This window comes from Heterodontus francisci, chromosome 2 (genome assembly GCF_036365525.1).
Source record: "Heterodontus francisci isolate sHetFra1 chromosome 2, sHetFra1.hap1, whole genome shotgun sequence".
Taxonomy (NCBI): Eukaryota; Metazoa; Chordata; class Chondrichthyes; order Heterodontiformes; family Heterodontidae; genus Heterodontus; species Heterodontus francisci.
Genome location: NC_090372.1, coordinates 183,792,408 through 183,809,685, shown reverse-complemented (window position 1 = coordinate 183,809,685; position 17,278 = coordinate 183,792,408). Strand labels below are relative to the sequence as shown.

Here is a 17,278-nt window from a genome sequence, read left to right as displayed (position 1 = left end):
ACGGTAAACACGGAGAAAGATAGTGATAGACTTCAAGAGGGCATGGACAGGCTGCTGGAATTGGTTGGGCACATGGTAGTTAAAATTCTACACAGAAAAGTGAGAGATGATGCATTTTGGTAGAAAGAATGAGGAGAGACCTTAGATTAAAAAAATAGTACAATTTCAAAGGGGGTGCAAGAACAGAGAAACCTGGGGGCTGCGTGTGCACAAATCTTTGAAGATGGCAGGACAGGTGAACAAATCAGTTAATAAACATATGGGATCCTGGGCTTTCTAAATAGAGGCGTAGAGTCCAAAAGCCACAAATGTTAAACATAAAACAATAGTTTGGCACCAGCTGGAATATTGTGTCCAATTCTGGGCACCACACTTTAGGAAGGCTTTAGAGAGGGTACAGAAAAGATTTGCTAGAATGATCTCATGGATGAGGGTTTACATTTAACATGGATAGATTGGAGAAGCTGGGGTTGTTCGCCTTAAAGCAGAAAAAGCTAAGAGGAGATTGATGGAGGTGTTTAAAACCATGAACAGTTCAGATAGTGTAAATAGAAAAACTGTTTCCAAAGTGGCTGAAGAGTTGATCATGAGGGGGGCACAGATTTGAAGTGAGAACCAAAGGCAACATGAAAAAAAAATTTTTACGCGACAAGTGGTTAGCATTTGGCCTGATATGGTAGGGGGATACAGATTCAATAGTGGCAGGTGAAGCTAGGACAAGAGGGCATAGCCTCAAGATTAGAGGGAGCAGATTTAGGACTGAATTAAGAAGGAACTTCTTCACCCAGAGGGTTGTTAATCTATGGAATTCCTTGCCCAGTGAAGTAGTTGACGCTTCTTCAGTAAACGTTTATTAAGCTAAGGTAGATATCTTTTTGAACAATAAAGGAATTAAGGGATATGGTGAGAGCGCGGGTAAGTGGATCTGAGTCCACGAAAAGATCAGCCATGATCTTATTGAATGGCGAAGCAGGCTCGAGGGGTCGGACGGCCTACTCCTGCTCCTAGTTCTTATGATAAGAAAAGGTTGTAGGGGTCTGGGGAAAGAGAAGGGGAATGTGACTAACTGGATTGCTTTTTGAAAGAGCTGGCAAAGACACACTGGAGCAAATGGCAGCCTCCTGCGCTGTACTAGTCTATGATTTTATGATAATTCAACACTGCCGCCTGCAATATATTGGCCGGACTTTAACGACGCAGAAGTGGCGGGGTGGGGTGGGGGGCGGGATGTAAAATTGGGGAGGATGGCATTGGTACGGGCTCCAACGCCATCTTGCCGTGGCCAAATTCTACGGGTGGCGGATGGCAAGACATGTGGGGACTCCACTGATGGTCTTAACATGAGCGATTGAGAGGCAGTTAAATTAGTTAATAAGCCAATTGACTGCAATTTAATGGGCCCGTCCAGATTTAACATGAACCTCATGGTGCATTGAAGCCTCAACAGCCTTTAAAGGGCAGCAATGAAGCAGCAGTTTTGGCAACTGCAGAGTAAGGCTTTTCTTCTTATTCAGTGGGAAGGAATTGGGCAGCCATTGATTGGGGTTGAGGCCCCTTTTAGGAGATAGTGCTTCTGACAGGGGGCTCACTAGAGAGGGAACAGAGAACTGGGTGGGTTGGAACAGCACTGGCACGGTGTGTAAGTTGGAGTGGCAGTGCCCAAGTGGCATGGGCATCGTTCATTCATTCCAGAGGCAGGTCCTCCAGCGAGGTGGAGATCCTCAGAGGGACAGGGGAGGTCCAGGCTCACATATCTAGAGACCTCCTGGCCACCTGCAAGGGCAGCTTCCTGATGGGCAAGTGGCAGAAGGCCACAGAGGGGACTGTGAGTAGGCTCCAGCTCGGAGACGAAGGTGCCCTGCAGCAAGGGTATATAGACAGAGGAGGTGCTACCTCCAGGTGTCGGAGAGGCAGCCTCACCTTTGGCTGCACCTCTCATGAGAGGCTGTGGCCGCTCTGCGAGCCATGATGGCAGAGGAGGTGAGCTCTGATTGCCATGGTGGTCATCCATGCCAGTGGCTGTAAAGATCACCATGGCCCTAAATTTCTAAGCGTCAGGTTCATTTTAGGGGCCCACTGGAGATGTGTGGCATCTCCTCATCAGCCACACATCACTGCATCAAGGTGGTGACAGATACACTCTTAATTCATTACCGAACTGATGCGAACAGTCAGGCTCAGAGAGGCAGAGGATTCACCACCGTGGCAGGGTTCCCCAGGTACAAGGTATGATTGCCACATGCGTGCAGTCTATCATGGCTCCCGCAGGCCAGCCAACAGCCTTCATTAACCATATGGGATATCATTCCCTTAACATGCAACTCGTCTGCGACCACCATCATTGGATCCTCCAGGTGTATGTACAATACACTGGGGGCAGCCACGATGCTTACATTCTCCGGCACTTCCAGGTGCCACAGCTTTTCACTCCCCTCTGCACCTTCAAGGAAGGATACTTGCCAACAAGGGATATCCAATGAAAAGATGGTTGCTGACACCTCTGAGGAACCCTAGGATGGAGGCTGAGGAGCATTACAAAAGATGAATGCTGAGCTAAAGAAAGGGGATATTATATCACCCATTTCTCTTTGGTAATCCTTTGTCGCTGCTGTCTGCTGAAAGTGCTGACTCCTTGCAGTTTCACACGGGTGCTACATTGACCAAATCAGTACATACCATGGATCTTGCCTAGGACCTACTGGTCCCCATTGCTCAGTCACTCTGGATAAATTGGGGCAGCCTGGGTGCTTGTCTTTAAGCAGTTAGGAACATAGGAACAGGAGTAGATCATTCAGTCCCTCTCGCTTGTTCCACCATTCAATGAGATCATGACTGATTTGACCCTGTTACTTATATCCTGTCGTTTTGCTTTGTTTCCTCAGGTGGTAACATAAGTAAGACAGCAGACATGCCTCCAGAGATGCACTGCAGCCTCATACCTGAAGGGGTGGTAGAGGCAGGAACCCTCACAACATTTAAGAAGTATTTCGATGAGCACTTGAAATGCCATAGCATACAAGGCTACGGGCCAAGTGCTGGAAAATGGGATTAGAATAGATAGGTGCTTGATGGCCGGCACAGACACGATGGGCCAAAGGGCCTGTGTCTGTGCTGTATAACTCTATGGCTCTCAAAGCCTCGTGAAAAAGCAGGCTTTTGCAGAAAGGAGCAGAAGGAGTTGAAGAAGTGGAAGTGGCTTGGGAGGGAATGTCCGTGTGGGAATCAGGTTGTTGAGGGCATGGCTAATGACGGCAGTGTGAGGGGAGTGGATGCAGAAAAGGCTTGAGTCAGAGGAATGGTAAGCTTGCAGGGCTGCAGGAAGTTACAGATGTAAGAAGGGGTGAGGCCGTGAAGGGATTTTACCACGGCGCAAATTTTATGTTTGAAGGTTTCGGGGGACGACCAGGAGCAAACATAGAACAGGAATAGGGGTGTTGAGTGAACTGGACTGGGTGCAGGACAGGATATGATCTGTTTCTCCCTTGTGGCAGTACTTAATACAATTATGGAAGGTGATGTCAACTCTCAAATTATCTGTTATGCCAATTGTTTTGGCCTCATTCATGATCTGTATTTTGATTTTTGGCATGGTGATTCATTGTGATTCGGGTGCCTCTGCTCCTGAACACTTGATTGTGTCATCTGTAATTGCCATGGATACTTCCAAAGCCTTTGGTAGGATAGGGAAATGTGCACCTCTAATTATTCTATTTGTCCTGGAGTTAACTCCAGGACATTTGCATTAACTCAGGTTCCCAGGGTTTTGTACTTTCTCTTCCACTCTATTTCCTTCTTTATATGCCTGATCTTCTCCACTCATTATCCAACACTATCCATTTTTTTTCCTGGCTATTCCACTCCACATTGATCTATTTCCACTTGATCACATTCCATCAATGTACACAACCTAAAATTCTATTGCCTGCAATAGCTGAATTGTTACATCTTAATCTTTATACCATTGGCAGTGAAAGTCTTCTTTCAATTTTCCAAAGGCACAACTTCACTTCTGTACAAATCTAACCGCCAACCAGCACCTCTTAACTGTAATGGCTCCACCTTTCGACCTTCTTCATTATGAGCAGTCTTATAAATAGCAGTGCTTTTACAGAGTACCTTATCTTAGAATGTCTTAGTGCTTCACAGTGTGAGATTACTTCATTTTGAACTGAGAGTCCTTTTTTTTAAGGTAACTGTATCTCCTCTGACAAGATGGGGATTTTAGTTCCAAGTTTAGGTTGGAAAAGGTGGGGTTGTTATTTCTGGAGCAAAGAAGATTGAGGGGAGATTTGATAGAGGTGTACAAGATTATATGTTTCAATCAAGTCACCTCTTACTCTTCTAATTTCCAGTGGATACAAGCCTAGCCTGCCCAATGTTTCCTCGTAAGACAGCCCACCCATTCCAAGTATTAGTCTTGTAAACTTTCTCTGTACTGCCTCCTACACATTTACATCCTTCCTTAAATAAGGAGACCAGTACTGTACACAGTACTCCGGATATGGTCTCACCAATGCCCTGTATAGTTGAAACATAACCTGCCTACTTTTGTATTGTGTGCTATAAAACCATATTTTCTCCTCTTCTGGTCGACGGGAAAAAAGAATTCCTAACGTCTTTACCCGGATAGTGATTCAAATGTGGAACTTGCTATCACGCAGCGTAGTTGAGGTGAATAGTATCAAATAGCTTTAAGGGAAAGCTAGATAAATACACGAGGTGGAAAGGAATAGGAGGTAATGCTGATAGGGTTGCATGGAATAGGGTGGGAGGGAGGAAGGAATTTTGTGTGGAGTGTAGGCACTGGCATAGGATCAGTTGGGTTGAATAACCTGTTTGCTATAAATACTATGTATATGTTAGGGGAATCAAATCAGGTTGCGCCTCTGGTTCATTGAACTTCAATTTATGTCGAGGTAATACTGTACTTGCTACTTGAGGAGAGGAAGCGGAACTGTATAAAACTCAAACATGCAAGCAATACTGGCAAAAGAAAAAGAGAAGGGCAAAAAGTACTTTCGAAGACTAGCAAAAAGAGTGATCAAAAGCAGCAGGACAGTTGCTGAGATCAGCAAACAAGCATGGAGAACATGACTGGGTAATTAGAAAAGGGTGGTAAAATATGTTACACAATTGAATAGAAGTTAATTCTGCACATTTAGCAATAAATAAAAATGAACACCTGAGATTAATTTATACTGTGATCTGTTTCTAGCTACCCTGCATAGTTTTAAACATCCTCTATCAAATAACACCCACAATCTCATCTGTTTTCAAGAAAACGGCCCACTTTTTTTTTTGAAGTGTTTCTTTGTACTTGTATTTCTTCAGAGCAGGTCACATTCTCGTGAATCTGTGCTACACGCTCTATTACCTGAACAACTTTCCTAATCTGTGGAGCCCAAAACTACTGACAGTACTCTAATTGGCATCTTAGTAAGTTTCTGTACAAATTCACCATTACACGTCAACTTTTATATTTTATACCACTTGCCATAAACCCGATATTCCTTAGCTGGCTTTTGGTGTATCGACTCGAGGTTGCTGCTTCAATGTCTTATGAACCTGAACCTCAAATCTCTCTGCTTTTGCACATCACTGAGCCGTCCCTAATTCCAAGATAATTTTATTTGCAAAATGTATAACCTCACACTTGAATTTCATTGAATTGAATTTCATCTGTCACTTTTTATTTCACTGTGTTATCAATATTCCCTTTGGCGCTCAGAATTATTTACTGTGCCTGCTTTTTTAGAATCATATGTAATTTTGGACCCTGTGTATGAAGTATTACTGTGTCAGCCTTAACTCACTTGAGTCAGAAAATTGTAGGCTCAAATCCCACAGCAGAGACTTGAGTGCATAATTTCTAGGCAGGCATTTACGTACAATGCCGAGGGAGTGCTGCACTGTTGAAGGGGTTGCCTTTTGGATGAGATGTTAAACCGAGACCCTGTCTGGCCTCTCAGGTGGACAGAAAAGATCCGGTGCACTATTCGAAGAAGAGTAGGGGAGTTCTCCCAGCATCCTGGTCAACCATTTATCGCTCAGCTAACACCTAAACTGATGGTCTGGTCATTTATTTTTTTGCTGTTTGTGGGAGCTTACTGTGTACAAATGGGCTGCCACCACATCCATTAGGTTTTCCTCATCTGCTATATCTTTCACCTCCTCAAAGAAATCTTACCAGGTCTGTCAAGCATGGCCTTCCTTTCTGAATTCCATGTTAGCTGTTCTATTTATATTCTCTACATTAGATATTTGCATCTATGGCTCTGAGGAGGAACAGGGTTGTGGGATTAACTGGATAACTCTACTAAAGAGCTGGCATAGACACAGTGGGCCAAATGGCTGCCTCCTATGCTGTATCTGTGATATTTAGTCACTTCATTTTTAATTAAAGATAGGAACATTTTGACTGCTATATATATTTAACTAATTGTCATGTAATTATCTGGGTTAATTTCCTCTCTTTTTGAAAATGGGTATTACATTGGCCACGCTCCAGTCCTCTGGCGCATGACCACTCTCAATACAAGCCTGAAATATTATTTTTAGGACCTCCATTATTTCTTACTGGCTTTCCCTCATGAAGTGCCTTGGGACGTTTTATGACATTAAAGGTGCCATATGAATACAAGTTGTAAGTTGTAGTAGCAGGACCTATAGATACCCCATTACATCACGTACTTTGCCCATTACATCACACACTTTGTCCTGCTTTGGCTCAACAAGCTTCTCTCATACTTTCCTGTTATTTATTGTAATATCTCATAACTCACATTTAACCATGCCTCCTCAATGTTCCCTTTTGTACATTACAGAAGCTCCCAAGTCCCGTTCACCCATTACGCCTGTGCTCACTGACCAACATTGGCTGCCAGTCCAGCAACACCTCAATTTTAAAATTTTCATCCTTGTTTTCAAGAGAACTCATCCCTCCCTGTCGTTATAAACTCTTCCAGCCCTAAAACCCTCTGAGATCTCTGCTCCTCCAACTTGCCTCTTGTATATTCCCAGTTTTAATTGCCCCACTATTGGCGATCATGCCTTCAGGCTGCCTAGGCCCTAATCTGTGGAATTCCCTCTGTAAGCCTCTTCGCTTTCCACCTCTCTCCTCCTTTGAGACACTCCCTAAAACCTACATCTGACCCTGTCCTAATATCATCCGTGTGGCTCGGTGTCAAATTCTGTCTGGTAATGCTCCTATGAATTGCCTTGAAATGTTTTCCGATGTTAAAGGTGCTATAGAAATGCAAGTTGTTATGGAAGTGCTTGTGGAGTTCTGCTGTTCTCGGTTTGCCCTCTCCTGCTATACTCAAACAATTTCTCTTGCTCCTAACCTCAGAACAGCTTCACCCACTGTTCAATTGTAATCTTTCTATTTCCCATGCCAGCATTCTGGTGGTTGCTTGAATTGAGCTGCAATAGGAATTGATGCTAAATTACCAGAAGCTGGGCTGATGCTGTCTAAATTAATTTCACAAAGGAGCCTTGCAGCCACCAAATGGAGAAGGGACTTTCGTTCCATCTATTGGGTCTGAATTGAAATCCAGAGCCATATTTTTAATCTAAAGTAAATTACACTATTAACAGAATATACAACTGTTTGAAGCAGCCCTGACTGCCTATCTCTAGGTTCTAACTTGAGTGGAGAGCAGTCAGTGTTCAGATGCCATGCTAATGTACCTCATATCCACTATGAACATGCTTGTAAAATTATAATAGGGACTTTATTTTGTTGCAGATTAAACACGCTGAGCTCTGTTTGTAATTGTTGTTATAGAAGCTCAATCTTGGTGTTTGAGTTTCTCATTGGTATTTCATGCAAGCAATCATCTTTCCAGAAATTCGTATATTTATTCTAATTATTGAATAAGGTCACTGATCCATTTCAGTCAACATGAGATGTTTACCTGCCATGATGCAAGGTAATTGACATTCATTTGTCTTACAGAAAGGTCAGCCTGTGAACTTTTTAGCTGGCAGATCTTTTGAGGTGTGCAGAAGCATTTGCTGTTTTCAAATTTGTGTTTACAATGCAAGCCGCGTAACATGTTTAAAAACAAGATGAAAGTGGTGGAAAATTTTGATTGAATTCCCTTCTGGTTGTAGCCTATTTGATATTAGCTTACCTCAGGTTAGTACCCCTCCCACTTCCAATGCCCTGAAATGGTTGCCAGGCCCTTTTTTACTCTTCCTCTTCCCCTTCCCCAGTCCGTTGCCTGTCTTATGGTTAAAAATCAATCATTTTTAATTTTATTTATCCTTCAACCCCTCCCCCCCCCCCCCCCCCCCCGGTGCCCCTGCTGATTTAACCCCTTATCTGCCTTAACATTCCTACAATCTAAAGGTTTTTAAAATGCAAATTTATTATCACCTAATCACAACATCATCTTCAATCTTGCCCCTTATAATTATGATGTTGGCCTGCAATGTCCAAGTTTCTTTTTCTTGGTTTCTCATTTAAAAAAAAACTTCAGTTGTTAGCCCCTTTGTCTTCACATTGTTTGAAAAAAAAACACAATTGCAAATCTCATCTGAATGTAGCGCTATACCATGAAAAGTTGCACATCTGACCAGTGAAGGCTGTGGTAACAAGGAGCCCCAGTCGTCTTTGTTCAGGCTTCATTAGTGATATCTCTGATTACTGGATAAAGTAATTAAACTTAAGGCAGACATTTGGTGTTTCAACCTTTGTCGGGGCTTGAACTTGCAGTCATAGATGTGTGAAGCAATTGTGCTATTTCCTGACCCAACTGCATTGTAATGATTGATTATTGATAATTTGCATCTCTGTTGACATTTGTATAAGATGGTTGGCAACTTGTTATAATACAAGCAGGATGCCAAGGCAATGTTATGAACTCAGAGTAAGAGTCAACCACTTGTCATTTAGCAAGACCAGACAATAGTATAAGCCTACAACATCCAAATGTTTCTCCATATGCTTTTTTCCATTTGTTCTGAAACTTTCATTTGAATTCTGCTTTAAGGCCAACAATTCATTGTGCATTTTCCTGTCATTTAACATATAAAAGAGATTCTGCTGCAAAAATGCATGGCTTTCGCACTGTGCAAGAAATCACAGGACTTTTTTTAATGGAATAAATGTTTTGTTCCACCATCCTGTACTTGTATCTTTTTTTATTACTGCTGTTCATTTGATCATCTCTCCTCTGAAACCTGAAATTAACATTTTCATCTTTCTGTGTTCAGGTCCCGAAGGCCTCGGGTTTAGCATCACATCACGGGATGTTCCTGTTGGTGGCTCAGCACCGATTTATGTGAAAAACATCCTTCCAAAAGGTGCGGCTATTCAAGATGGTAGGCTAAAGGCAGGGGACCGGCTTCTGGAGGTGAGTGGTTGCAAAAACTGCTTCACATTTTAAAGCTGTATTCGTGGATTATTAGTTTATGACTTTGAAGATGCGTGTGTTCTGGGGGAGCACCAAACATGCTCGTCATTCTGCAGGTGGAGCTAATGCACTGGATTAGCGTGTCCGGAGTGGATTATGAAATTCAAGTGTTGTTTGGTCTGGGATGCTTGCCATATTATCTATCTCCAGCTTTGCATTTAAAATCAGTAGCTTATGTATTATGTGATTGTAGGTTGTTATTTTTACGCAGTTGTGTACCAGCAGATGTTCTAATTTTGTGATATTTTTGTTCCTAACTTATACTGTGATTAAACTTTTGATTTGTGTTGCTTGTAAAAAGTCTTTTGGCTTTGTGATAAAACATAACTGGCAGCAATTTTTTTAAATATGTATTGAGCTTTTGTTTTAAAGCTGTTTAATGTTGGAAAGGAGCGAACTGGACTGTCAGCTTTCAAGCTGATGTTTAAAATTAAACCAACACTTTTGTTCAGTGGTACTCTGCTTACTTGAGCAGAGGACAATATCAGTGCTGGGAGTATTTTTTTTTAATATTCATTCTCCAGATGTGGGCATCACTGGCAAGGCTGGCATTTATTGTCCATCCCGACTTGCCCTGAGAAGGTGGTGGTGGGTCTTCTTGAACCACTGTTGCAGCTTTTGATACAAATGAGTATCTTGCTCAGCCACCAGAGAACATTTAAAAGACAGCTATGTTTGTGTGGGATTGGAGTCCCATATAAACCAGACTGGGTCAGGACCACAGGTTTCCTTCCCTAAATGTTTTTACAACAATCAGACAGCTTTTTGATCAATTTTACTGACCGCATATTTTATTTCTGGATATTTCTAAACTGAATTCAGTTTTTCCAAAAGGTGCGATTTGAACTTGGGTTCTCTGGATTATTAGTGCAGGTCTCTAGATTACTATTGCTCTCTCATAACCGCTACCCTACCATACTTGTGCGATTATATGTGTTCCTCAGCATTAAATGTTCTGCCAGGTATTTACTGATCTCAAACCAGTACCTGTAATTGAACAGCACTGTAAAATTGTGTTGTGCCTACAAAGTAAGTTATGAACCACTCATCAGAAACATGTAGAATATATACCTGGTATTTCTGTATTTCCTGCCATTCATACCTTTTTCCTTGTTTTCTGTCCCTACTTACTAAAATCTAAATCTTTTTCTATATACTGTATCTTCTCTTCTTTGGCCTCCTTGTCTCGGGAGACAATGGGTAAGCGCCTGGAGGTGGTCAGTGGTTTGTGGAGCAGCGCCTGGAGTGGCTATAAAGGCCAATTCTAGAGTGACAGGCTCTTCCACAGGTGCTGCAGAAAAAATTGGTTGTCGGGGCAGTTACACAGTTGGCTCTCCCCTTGCGCTTTTGTCTTTTTTCCTGCCAACTGCTAAATCTCTTCGACTCGCCACACTTTAGCCCCACCTTTATGGCTGCCCGCCAGCTCTGGCGATCGCTGGCAACTGACTCCCGCGACTTGTGATCAATGTTACAGGACTTCATGTCGCGTATGCAGACGTCTTTAAAGCGGAGACATGGACAGCCGGTAGGTCTGATACCAGTGGCGAGTACAATGTGTCTTTGGGGATCCTGCCATCTTCCATGCAGCTCACATGGCCAAGCCATCTCAAGCGCCGCTGACTCAGTAGTGTGTATAAGCTGGGGATGTTGGCCGCCTCGAGGACTACTGTGTTGGAGATGCGGTCCTGCCACCTGATGCCAAGGATTCTCCGGAGGCAGCGAAGATGGAATGAATTGAGACGTCGCTCTTGGCTGACATACGTTGTCCAGGCCTCGCTGCCGTAGAGCAAAGTACTGAGGACACAGGCTTGATACACTCGGACTTTTGTGTTCCGTGTCAGTGTGCCATTTTCCCACACTCTGTTGGCCAGTCTGGACATAGCAGTGGAAGCCTTTCCCATGCGCTTGTTGATTTCTGCATCGAGAGACAGGTTACTGGTGAAAGTTGAGCCTAGGTAGGTGAACTCTTGAACCACTTCCAGAGCGTGGTCGCCGGTATTGATGGATGGAGCATTTGTGACATCCTGCCCCATGATGTTCATTTTCTTGAGGCTGATGGTTAGGCCAAATTCATTGCAGGCAGCCGCAAACCTGTCAATGAGACTCTGCAGACACTCTTCAGTGTGAGATGTTCATGCAGCATCGTCAGCAAAGATGAGGACTTTCCGTACCTACTTTCTGTTCCTACTTTTTAAAATCTAAATCTTTTTCTATATACTGTATTCTTTGGGCCTCCTTATCTCGAGAGACAGTGGATATGCGCCTGGAGGTGGTCAGTGGTTTGTGAAGCAGCGCCTGGAGTGGCTATAAAGGCCAATTCTGGAGTGACAGGCTCTTCCACAGGTGCTGCAGAGAAATTTGTTTGTCGGGGCTGTTGCACAGTTGGCTCTCCCCTTGCGCCTCTGTCTTTTTTCCTGCCAACTACTAAGTCTCTTCGAGTCGCCACAATTTAGCCCTGTCTTCATGGCTGCCCGCCAGCTCTGGCGAATGCTGGCAACTGACTCCCACGACTTGTGATCAATGTCACACGATTTCATGTCGCGTTTGCAGACGTCTTTATAGCGGAGACATGGACGGCCGGTGGGTCTGATACCAGTGGCGAGCTCGCTGTCCAATGTGTCTTTGGGGATCCTGCCATCTTCCATGCGGCTCACATGGCCAAGCCATCTCAAGCGCCGCTGACTCAGTAGTGTGTATAAGCTGGGGGTGTTGGCCGCTTCAAGGACTTCTGTGTTGGAGATATAGTCCTGCCACCTGATGCCAAGTATTCTTCGAAGGCAGCGAAGATGGAATGAATTGAGACGTCGCTCTTGGCTGGCATACGTTGTCCAGGCCTCGCTGCTGTAGCGCAAGGTACTGAGGACACAGGCCTGATACACTCGGACTTTTGTGTTCCGTGTCAGTGCGCCATTTTCCCACACTCTCTTGGCCAGTCTGGACATAGCAGTGGAAGCCTTACCCATGCGCTTGTTGATTTCTGCATCTAGAGACAGGTTACTGGTGATAGTTGAGCCTAGGTAGGTGAACTCTTGAACCACTTCCAGAGCGTGGTTGCCAATATTGATGGATGGAGCATTTCTGACGTCCTGCCCCATGATGTTCGTTTTCTTGAGGCTGATGGTTAGGCCAAATTCATTGCAGGCAGACGCAAACCTGTCGATGAGACTCTGCAGGCACTCTTCAGTGTGAGATGTTAAAGCAGCATCGTCAGCAAAGAGGAGTTCTCTGATGAGGACTTTCCGTACTTTGGACTTCGCTCTTAGACGGGCAAGGTTGAACAACCTGCCCTCTGATCTTGTGTGGAGGAAAATTCCTTCTTCAGAGGATTTGAGCGCATGTGAAAGCAGCAGGGAGAAGAAAATCCCAAAAAGTGTGGGTGCGAGAACACAGCCCTGTTTCACACCACTCAGGATAGGAAAGGGCTCTGATGAGGAGCCACCATGTTGAATTGTGCCTTTCATATTGTCATGGAATGAGGTGATGATACTTAGTAGCTTTGGTGGACATCCGATCTTTTCTAGTAGTCTGAAGAGACCACGTCTGCTGACGAGGTCAAAGGCTTTGGTGAGATCAATGAAAGCAATGTAGAGGGGCATCTGTTGTTCACGGCATTTCTCCTGTATCTGACGAAGGGAGAACAGCATGTCAATGGTCGATCTCTCTGCACGAAAGCCACACTGTGCCTCAGGGTCGACGCGCTCGGCCAGCTTCTGGAGCCTGTTCAGAGCGACTCGAGCAAAGACTTTTCCCACTATGCTGAGCAGGGAGATTCCACGGTAGTTGTTGCAGTCACCGCGGTCACCTTTGTTTTTATAGAGGGTGATGATGTTGGCATCGCGCATGTCCTGGGGTACTGCTCCCTCGTCCCAGCACAGGTATAGCCTACAAAATACTGTGTAACCTACAAAGCTGTATCCAACTACAAAATAAACACGAGTGAAACACCAAAAATTAAAAAAAACGAAACAAACTGTTTCCATGCTTTTTCCTTGTGGTTATGCTCATGACTATACTGGACTTTCTTTTAACCTAACCTTATCCGTATTGTAATATTTTTAATCTACTGTTTGCTCTCCTATTATTCTTGCTTCCCAAATTCCTGCTTGCTGTTTTTATTTTCAGTGTTGTCCTCTGCTGTTTGAGCTTTTTTTCTTCCTGTTTGGTTTCTTTTTGTTTCCCCCGTCACGCCCCTACCTCTCCATTAATTATGCCCAATGTCATAGAGTCATAGAGTTATACAGCACAGAAACAGGCCCTTTGGCCCATCGTGTCCGTGCCTGCCATCAAGCACCTAACTATTCTAATCCTATTTTCCAGCACTTGGTCCGTAGCCTTGTATGCTATGGCATTTCAAGTGCTAATCTAAATACTACTTAAATGTTGTGAGGGTTCCTGCCTCTACCACCTCTTCAGGCAGTGCATTCCAAACACCCTCTGGATGAAATTTTTTTTCCTTAATTCTCCTGTAAACCTCCTGCCCCTTACCTTAAATCTATGCCCTCTGGTTATTGATCCCTCTGCTAAGGGAAAACGTTTCTTCCTATCTAACCTATCAATGCCCCCTCATAATTTTCTATACCTCAATCATGTCCCCCCTCAGCCTTCTCTGCTCTAAGGAACACAACCTTAGCCTTTCCAGTCTCTCTCCATAGCTGAAATGCTTCAGCCCAGGCAACATCCTGGTGAATCTACCTCAATCATGTCCCAGCCACCCCTGCATTATGAAATTGTCTGCCCATGATAATCCTCCTTCTAGGAGTTGTCTTTGACTTTTGTGGCAAAAGTAGGAACAAATAGATCTGGTGAAAGGGGCAGGAAGTTATATTCGACTGCTGTCCTTCAATGTGTAATATTTTTTCATGCTCGTTCCCAGCTGTTATTGTGGCATCACAATATTGTAAAATGAGGGAATCCTTTAGGACTGGGAACTCTGATGACCTCAGTTTGGTAGAGTTCAGGAATCAGACAAATAACATCTAAAGATTGAAGATCAAACACATCCACCTGCCAAATAAGGGATTAACTCAAAATTCTCAGGAATACCAATTTGAAGTATGAGGAGATTCCTATCCAACTTGGCATTTGAATTTTGCTTCAGCTGACGGAGGTTTAAGATCGATTGTGCACATAATCTGGCGCAATTACAAATGTTGAAGAATTTCAGAAATCACCGTAAAGGAAATTAAAAACAAACTTTTGAGGTTCTGTTAAATAGCCACACCATAAAGAATAAAACAAATTGTTGTACTTTTTATTTCTTTTGTAATCAAGGAAAGTTCCTTTTCAATTTTAGGGGAAGGTTCTCCCATATGTTTTGAATAAAAGCTCAGTTTGTTGAGCTATGTGCTGCCAGTCCAGCTTTTTGTTCCTGCAGAGCCCCGCACAGCTGGCATTACACTTCTGCTATTTAGATGTGTTCTGTTATCTTGTCAGTTTATAGGGACTTGGCTGAAAATCAAATAGTGGTTCAAATCATTTTGAAGTGGTGTAATTGAAAAGAGACCCGAGTTATTCTAATCAAACTTCTGCTTTGATACTGGCTGTTTTGAGGGATTGCAGATAATGTGATATCAAATGGAAAATATCTTATCAAAGCTAATGCTAAGTGGGGACTAGTGTGCAAGAAAACTTGTACTTAAATAATGGACACTTTAAATGCAACAGCTCATTTTAATTGTCAACAGTTTTCAAGCCACAGTGTGAAAAATGTGCTCAACTTGTAAATGATTCCTTCGAGGATTGTCAGGATTTTTTTCCATATGGATATAAACGTATTTAAGATTTTTTTTTTTAAGATTAGAGATGCAGCACTGAAACAGGCCCTTCGGCCCACCGAGTCTGTGCCGAACATCAACCACCCATTTATACTAATCCTACACTAATCCCATATTCCTACCAAACATCCCCACCTGTCCCTATATTTCCCTACCACTTACCTACACTAGTGACAATTTATAATGGCCAATTTACCTATCAACCTGCAAGTCTTTTGGCTTGTGGGAGGAAACCGGAGCACCCGGAGAAAACCCACGCAGACACAGGGAGAACTTGCAAACTCCACACAGGCAGTACCTGGAATCGAAACCGGGTCCCTGGAGCTGTGAGGCTGCGTTGCTAACCACTGCGCCACTGTGCCGCCCTAATTGTGGAATTTCTGTTCATCCTGTGAGATGTTACAAATTAAGAAATTCGTAGTTCAGTCTAATTTTCCCATTTTGATAATTCAGTCTTATAAAAATGGCTGTAATAAATACACTTGACAGACTGCAAGTGCTCTAAACACAGATACAATATTTTAATGATTGTATGGTCAAGGTAACCAGCAGTGAACTGTGATTCATGTTGGCGAGAGGTTGAGATGCAGTCAATATGGAATATAGTTCATAGATACTGCAGGGCGGGGATCTCATCTGAGCCAGTGGAATTTCCAGCTGGTCAGTGTGTGCTTTGTGGTCAGCAGGGTTTCAATGAATTGGGTGTTGAAATGGAGAAATGGGAATCGGAATTTTTTTACGGTGTCCTAGTTCCATTTTAGTCCCACTTTTATGTTAGAAATTGTTTATTTTCAAAAAATGTACAAAAATTTTTAAACCTATCAAAACTGACTCAGTAATCAAACTGTTCACCTCACTGCATTATGTGTCCTGGCCAAATCTTGTCTTTGTAGATGTGGGTTCAATGTTCATGATGACTCATTCGTGTGATTTCAGGTAAATGGTGTAGATCTAACTGGAAAAATACAAGAGGAAGCAGTGACCCTGCTGAGGAATACTAAGATGGGTGGCACTGTTAGTCTGCTGATCCTCCGGCAAGAAGAAACCTTCCTGCCCCGGGAGCTGGTACGTAGAACACCTGGCAAATTGGAGAAATACTAGAATAATTGGGAGCTGTTTTGTGTGTTTTTGAACATTTGCTGCTTGATGGAGTACATCTCCAACCACTTTGGTTGGGGGAGGGGTGAGCGGGGCAGGGTCTCATTCTTTTTGTTAACCATGTTACAATTTCAGGATCTTTACTTCACCACAGCTCTGAAGTGAGGTCCAAGCAATTGTATCTGAGTGAGTAGTAGATTTCCTATCTGACCACCATCTTTTCATAAATGTAACGTGCTGTGAGGGTGTGATTCAGAACTTTCTTTATGACCAGTTACTGAAGATGTAAACCTTTGTTTTAGCTGACCAAGTATAAATCTGCATGCTGGTTAACACTGTTAAGTTGTTGTTATAGAATTCGTTGTAATGAGGTTGAATTTGCATTTAAATGGCTGACATTTTGACAGTGTAGTGGCATTCACTGAGCTCTAGTTCAAGTAGCCACATATATATTAAGGAGATCCATAATTTTGTCACGGGTAACCCTCTTGAAAGCAAGTAAGTTTTCCATTAGGTTTGTTAATTAAAGTAAAGGATGATTTAAAATTGCTTAGTATTGTGTAGTTATATGAATGATAGAATATAGAATATGGCATAAGAACAACTACAGCTGTGGATCAAGCTAAAACCACAAGTCAAGCCCACATATTTTCTTAAGAAGTGAATTTCTCAAGTTATTGTCAATACCTTAGCTTTATTTGTTTCCTAGGCTTTATAAAAGTGATATGAGAATGTGTGGATGCTAAGTAACATAATTCCCCATGTGCTTCTAGACTGCATTAATTCTTGTATGCTAATGTTTATGAATAGGAAATGCAGGAGCAATTTCATTACAAAACGTCCGGTCAGCATTGTTGTCTTTTTCATATTTAGAAGGAAGCGTCTTTGTTTCATTGTACTGCAGGACTGGCAGCCTGTGGAAAAAAATTGTAATACTTTTACATCTCGCATCTCTGCTGATTTCTGCCTCCATGCTGGCTTCCTTCA

General features: G+C 43.0%; 1 protein-coding gene across 4 annotated transcripts in view; it reads left to right on the top strand.

Annotated features, from left to right (window-relative positions):
• LOC137349219 (partitioning defective 3 homolog) overlaps positions 1 to 17,278 on the top strand; it is a 956,485-nt gene that overhangs the window by 571,587 nt on the left and 367,620 nt on the right. For all 4 annotated transcript variants that reach the window (XM_068014722.1, XM_068014712.1, XM_068014729.1 and 1 more), the window contains exons 10-11: positions 9,220 to 9,359; positions 16,130 to 16,258. In XM_068014722.1, coding sequence (XP_067870823.1) covers positions 9,220 to 9,359; positions 16,130 to 16,258 — 269 coding nt within the window. The remainder of the gene's footprint in view (positions 1 to 9,219; positions 9,360 to 16,129; positions 16,259 to 17,278) is intronic.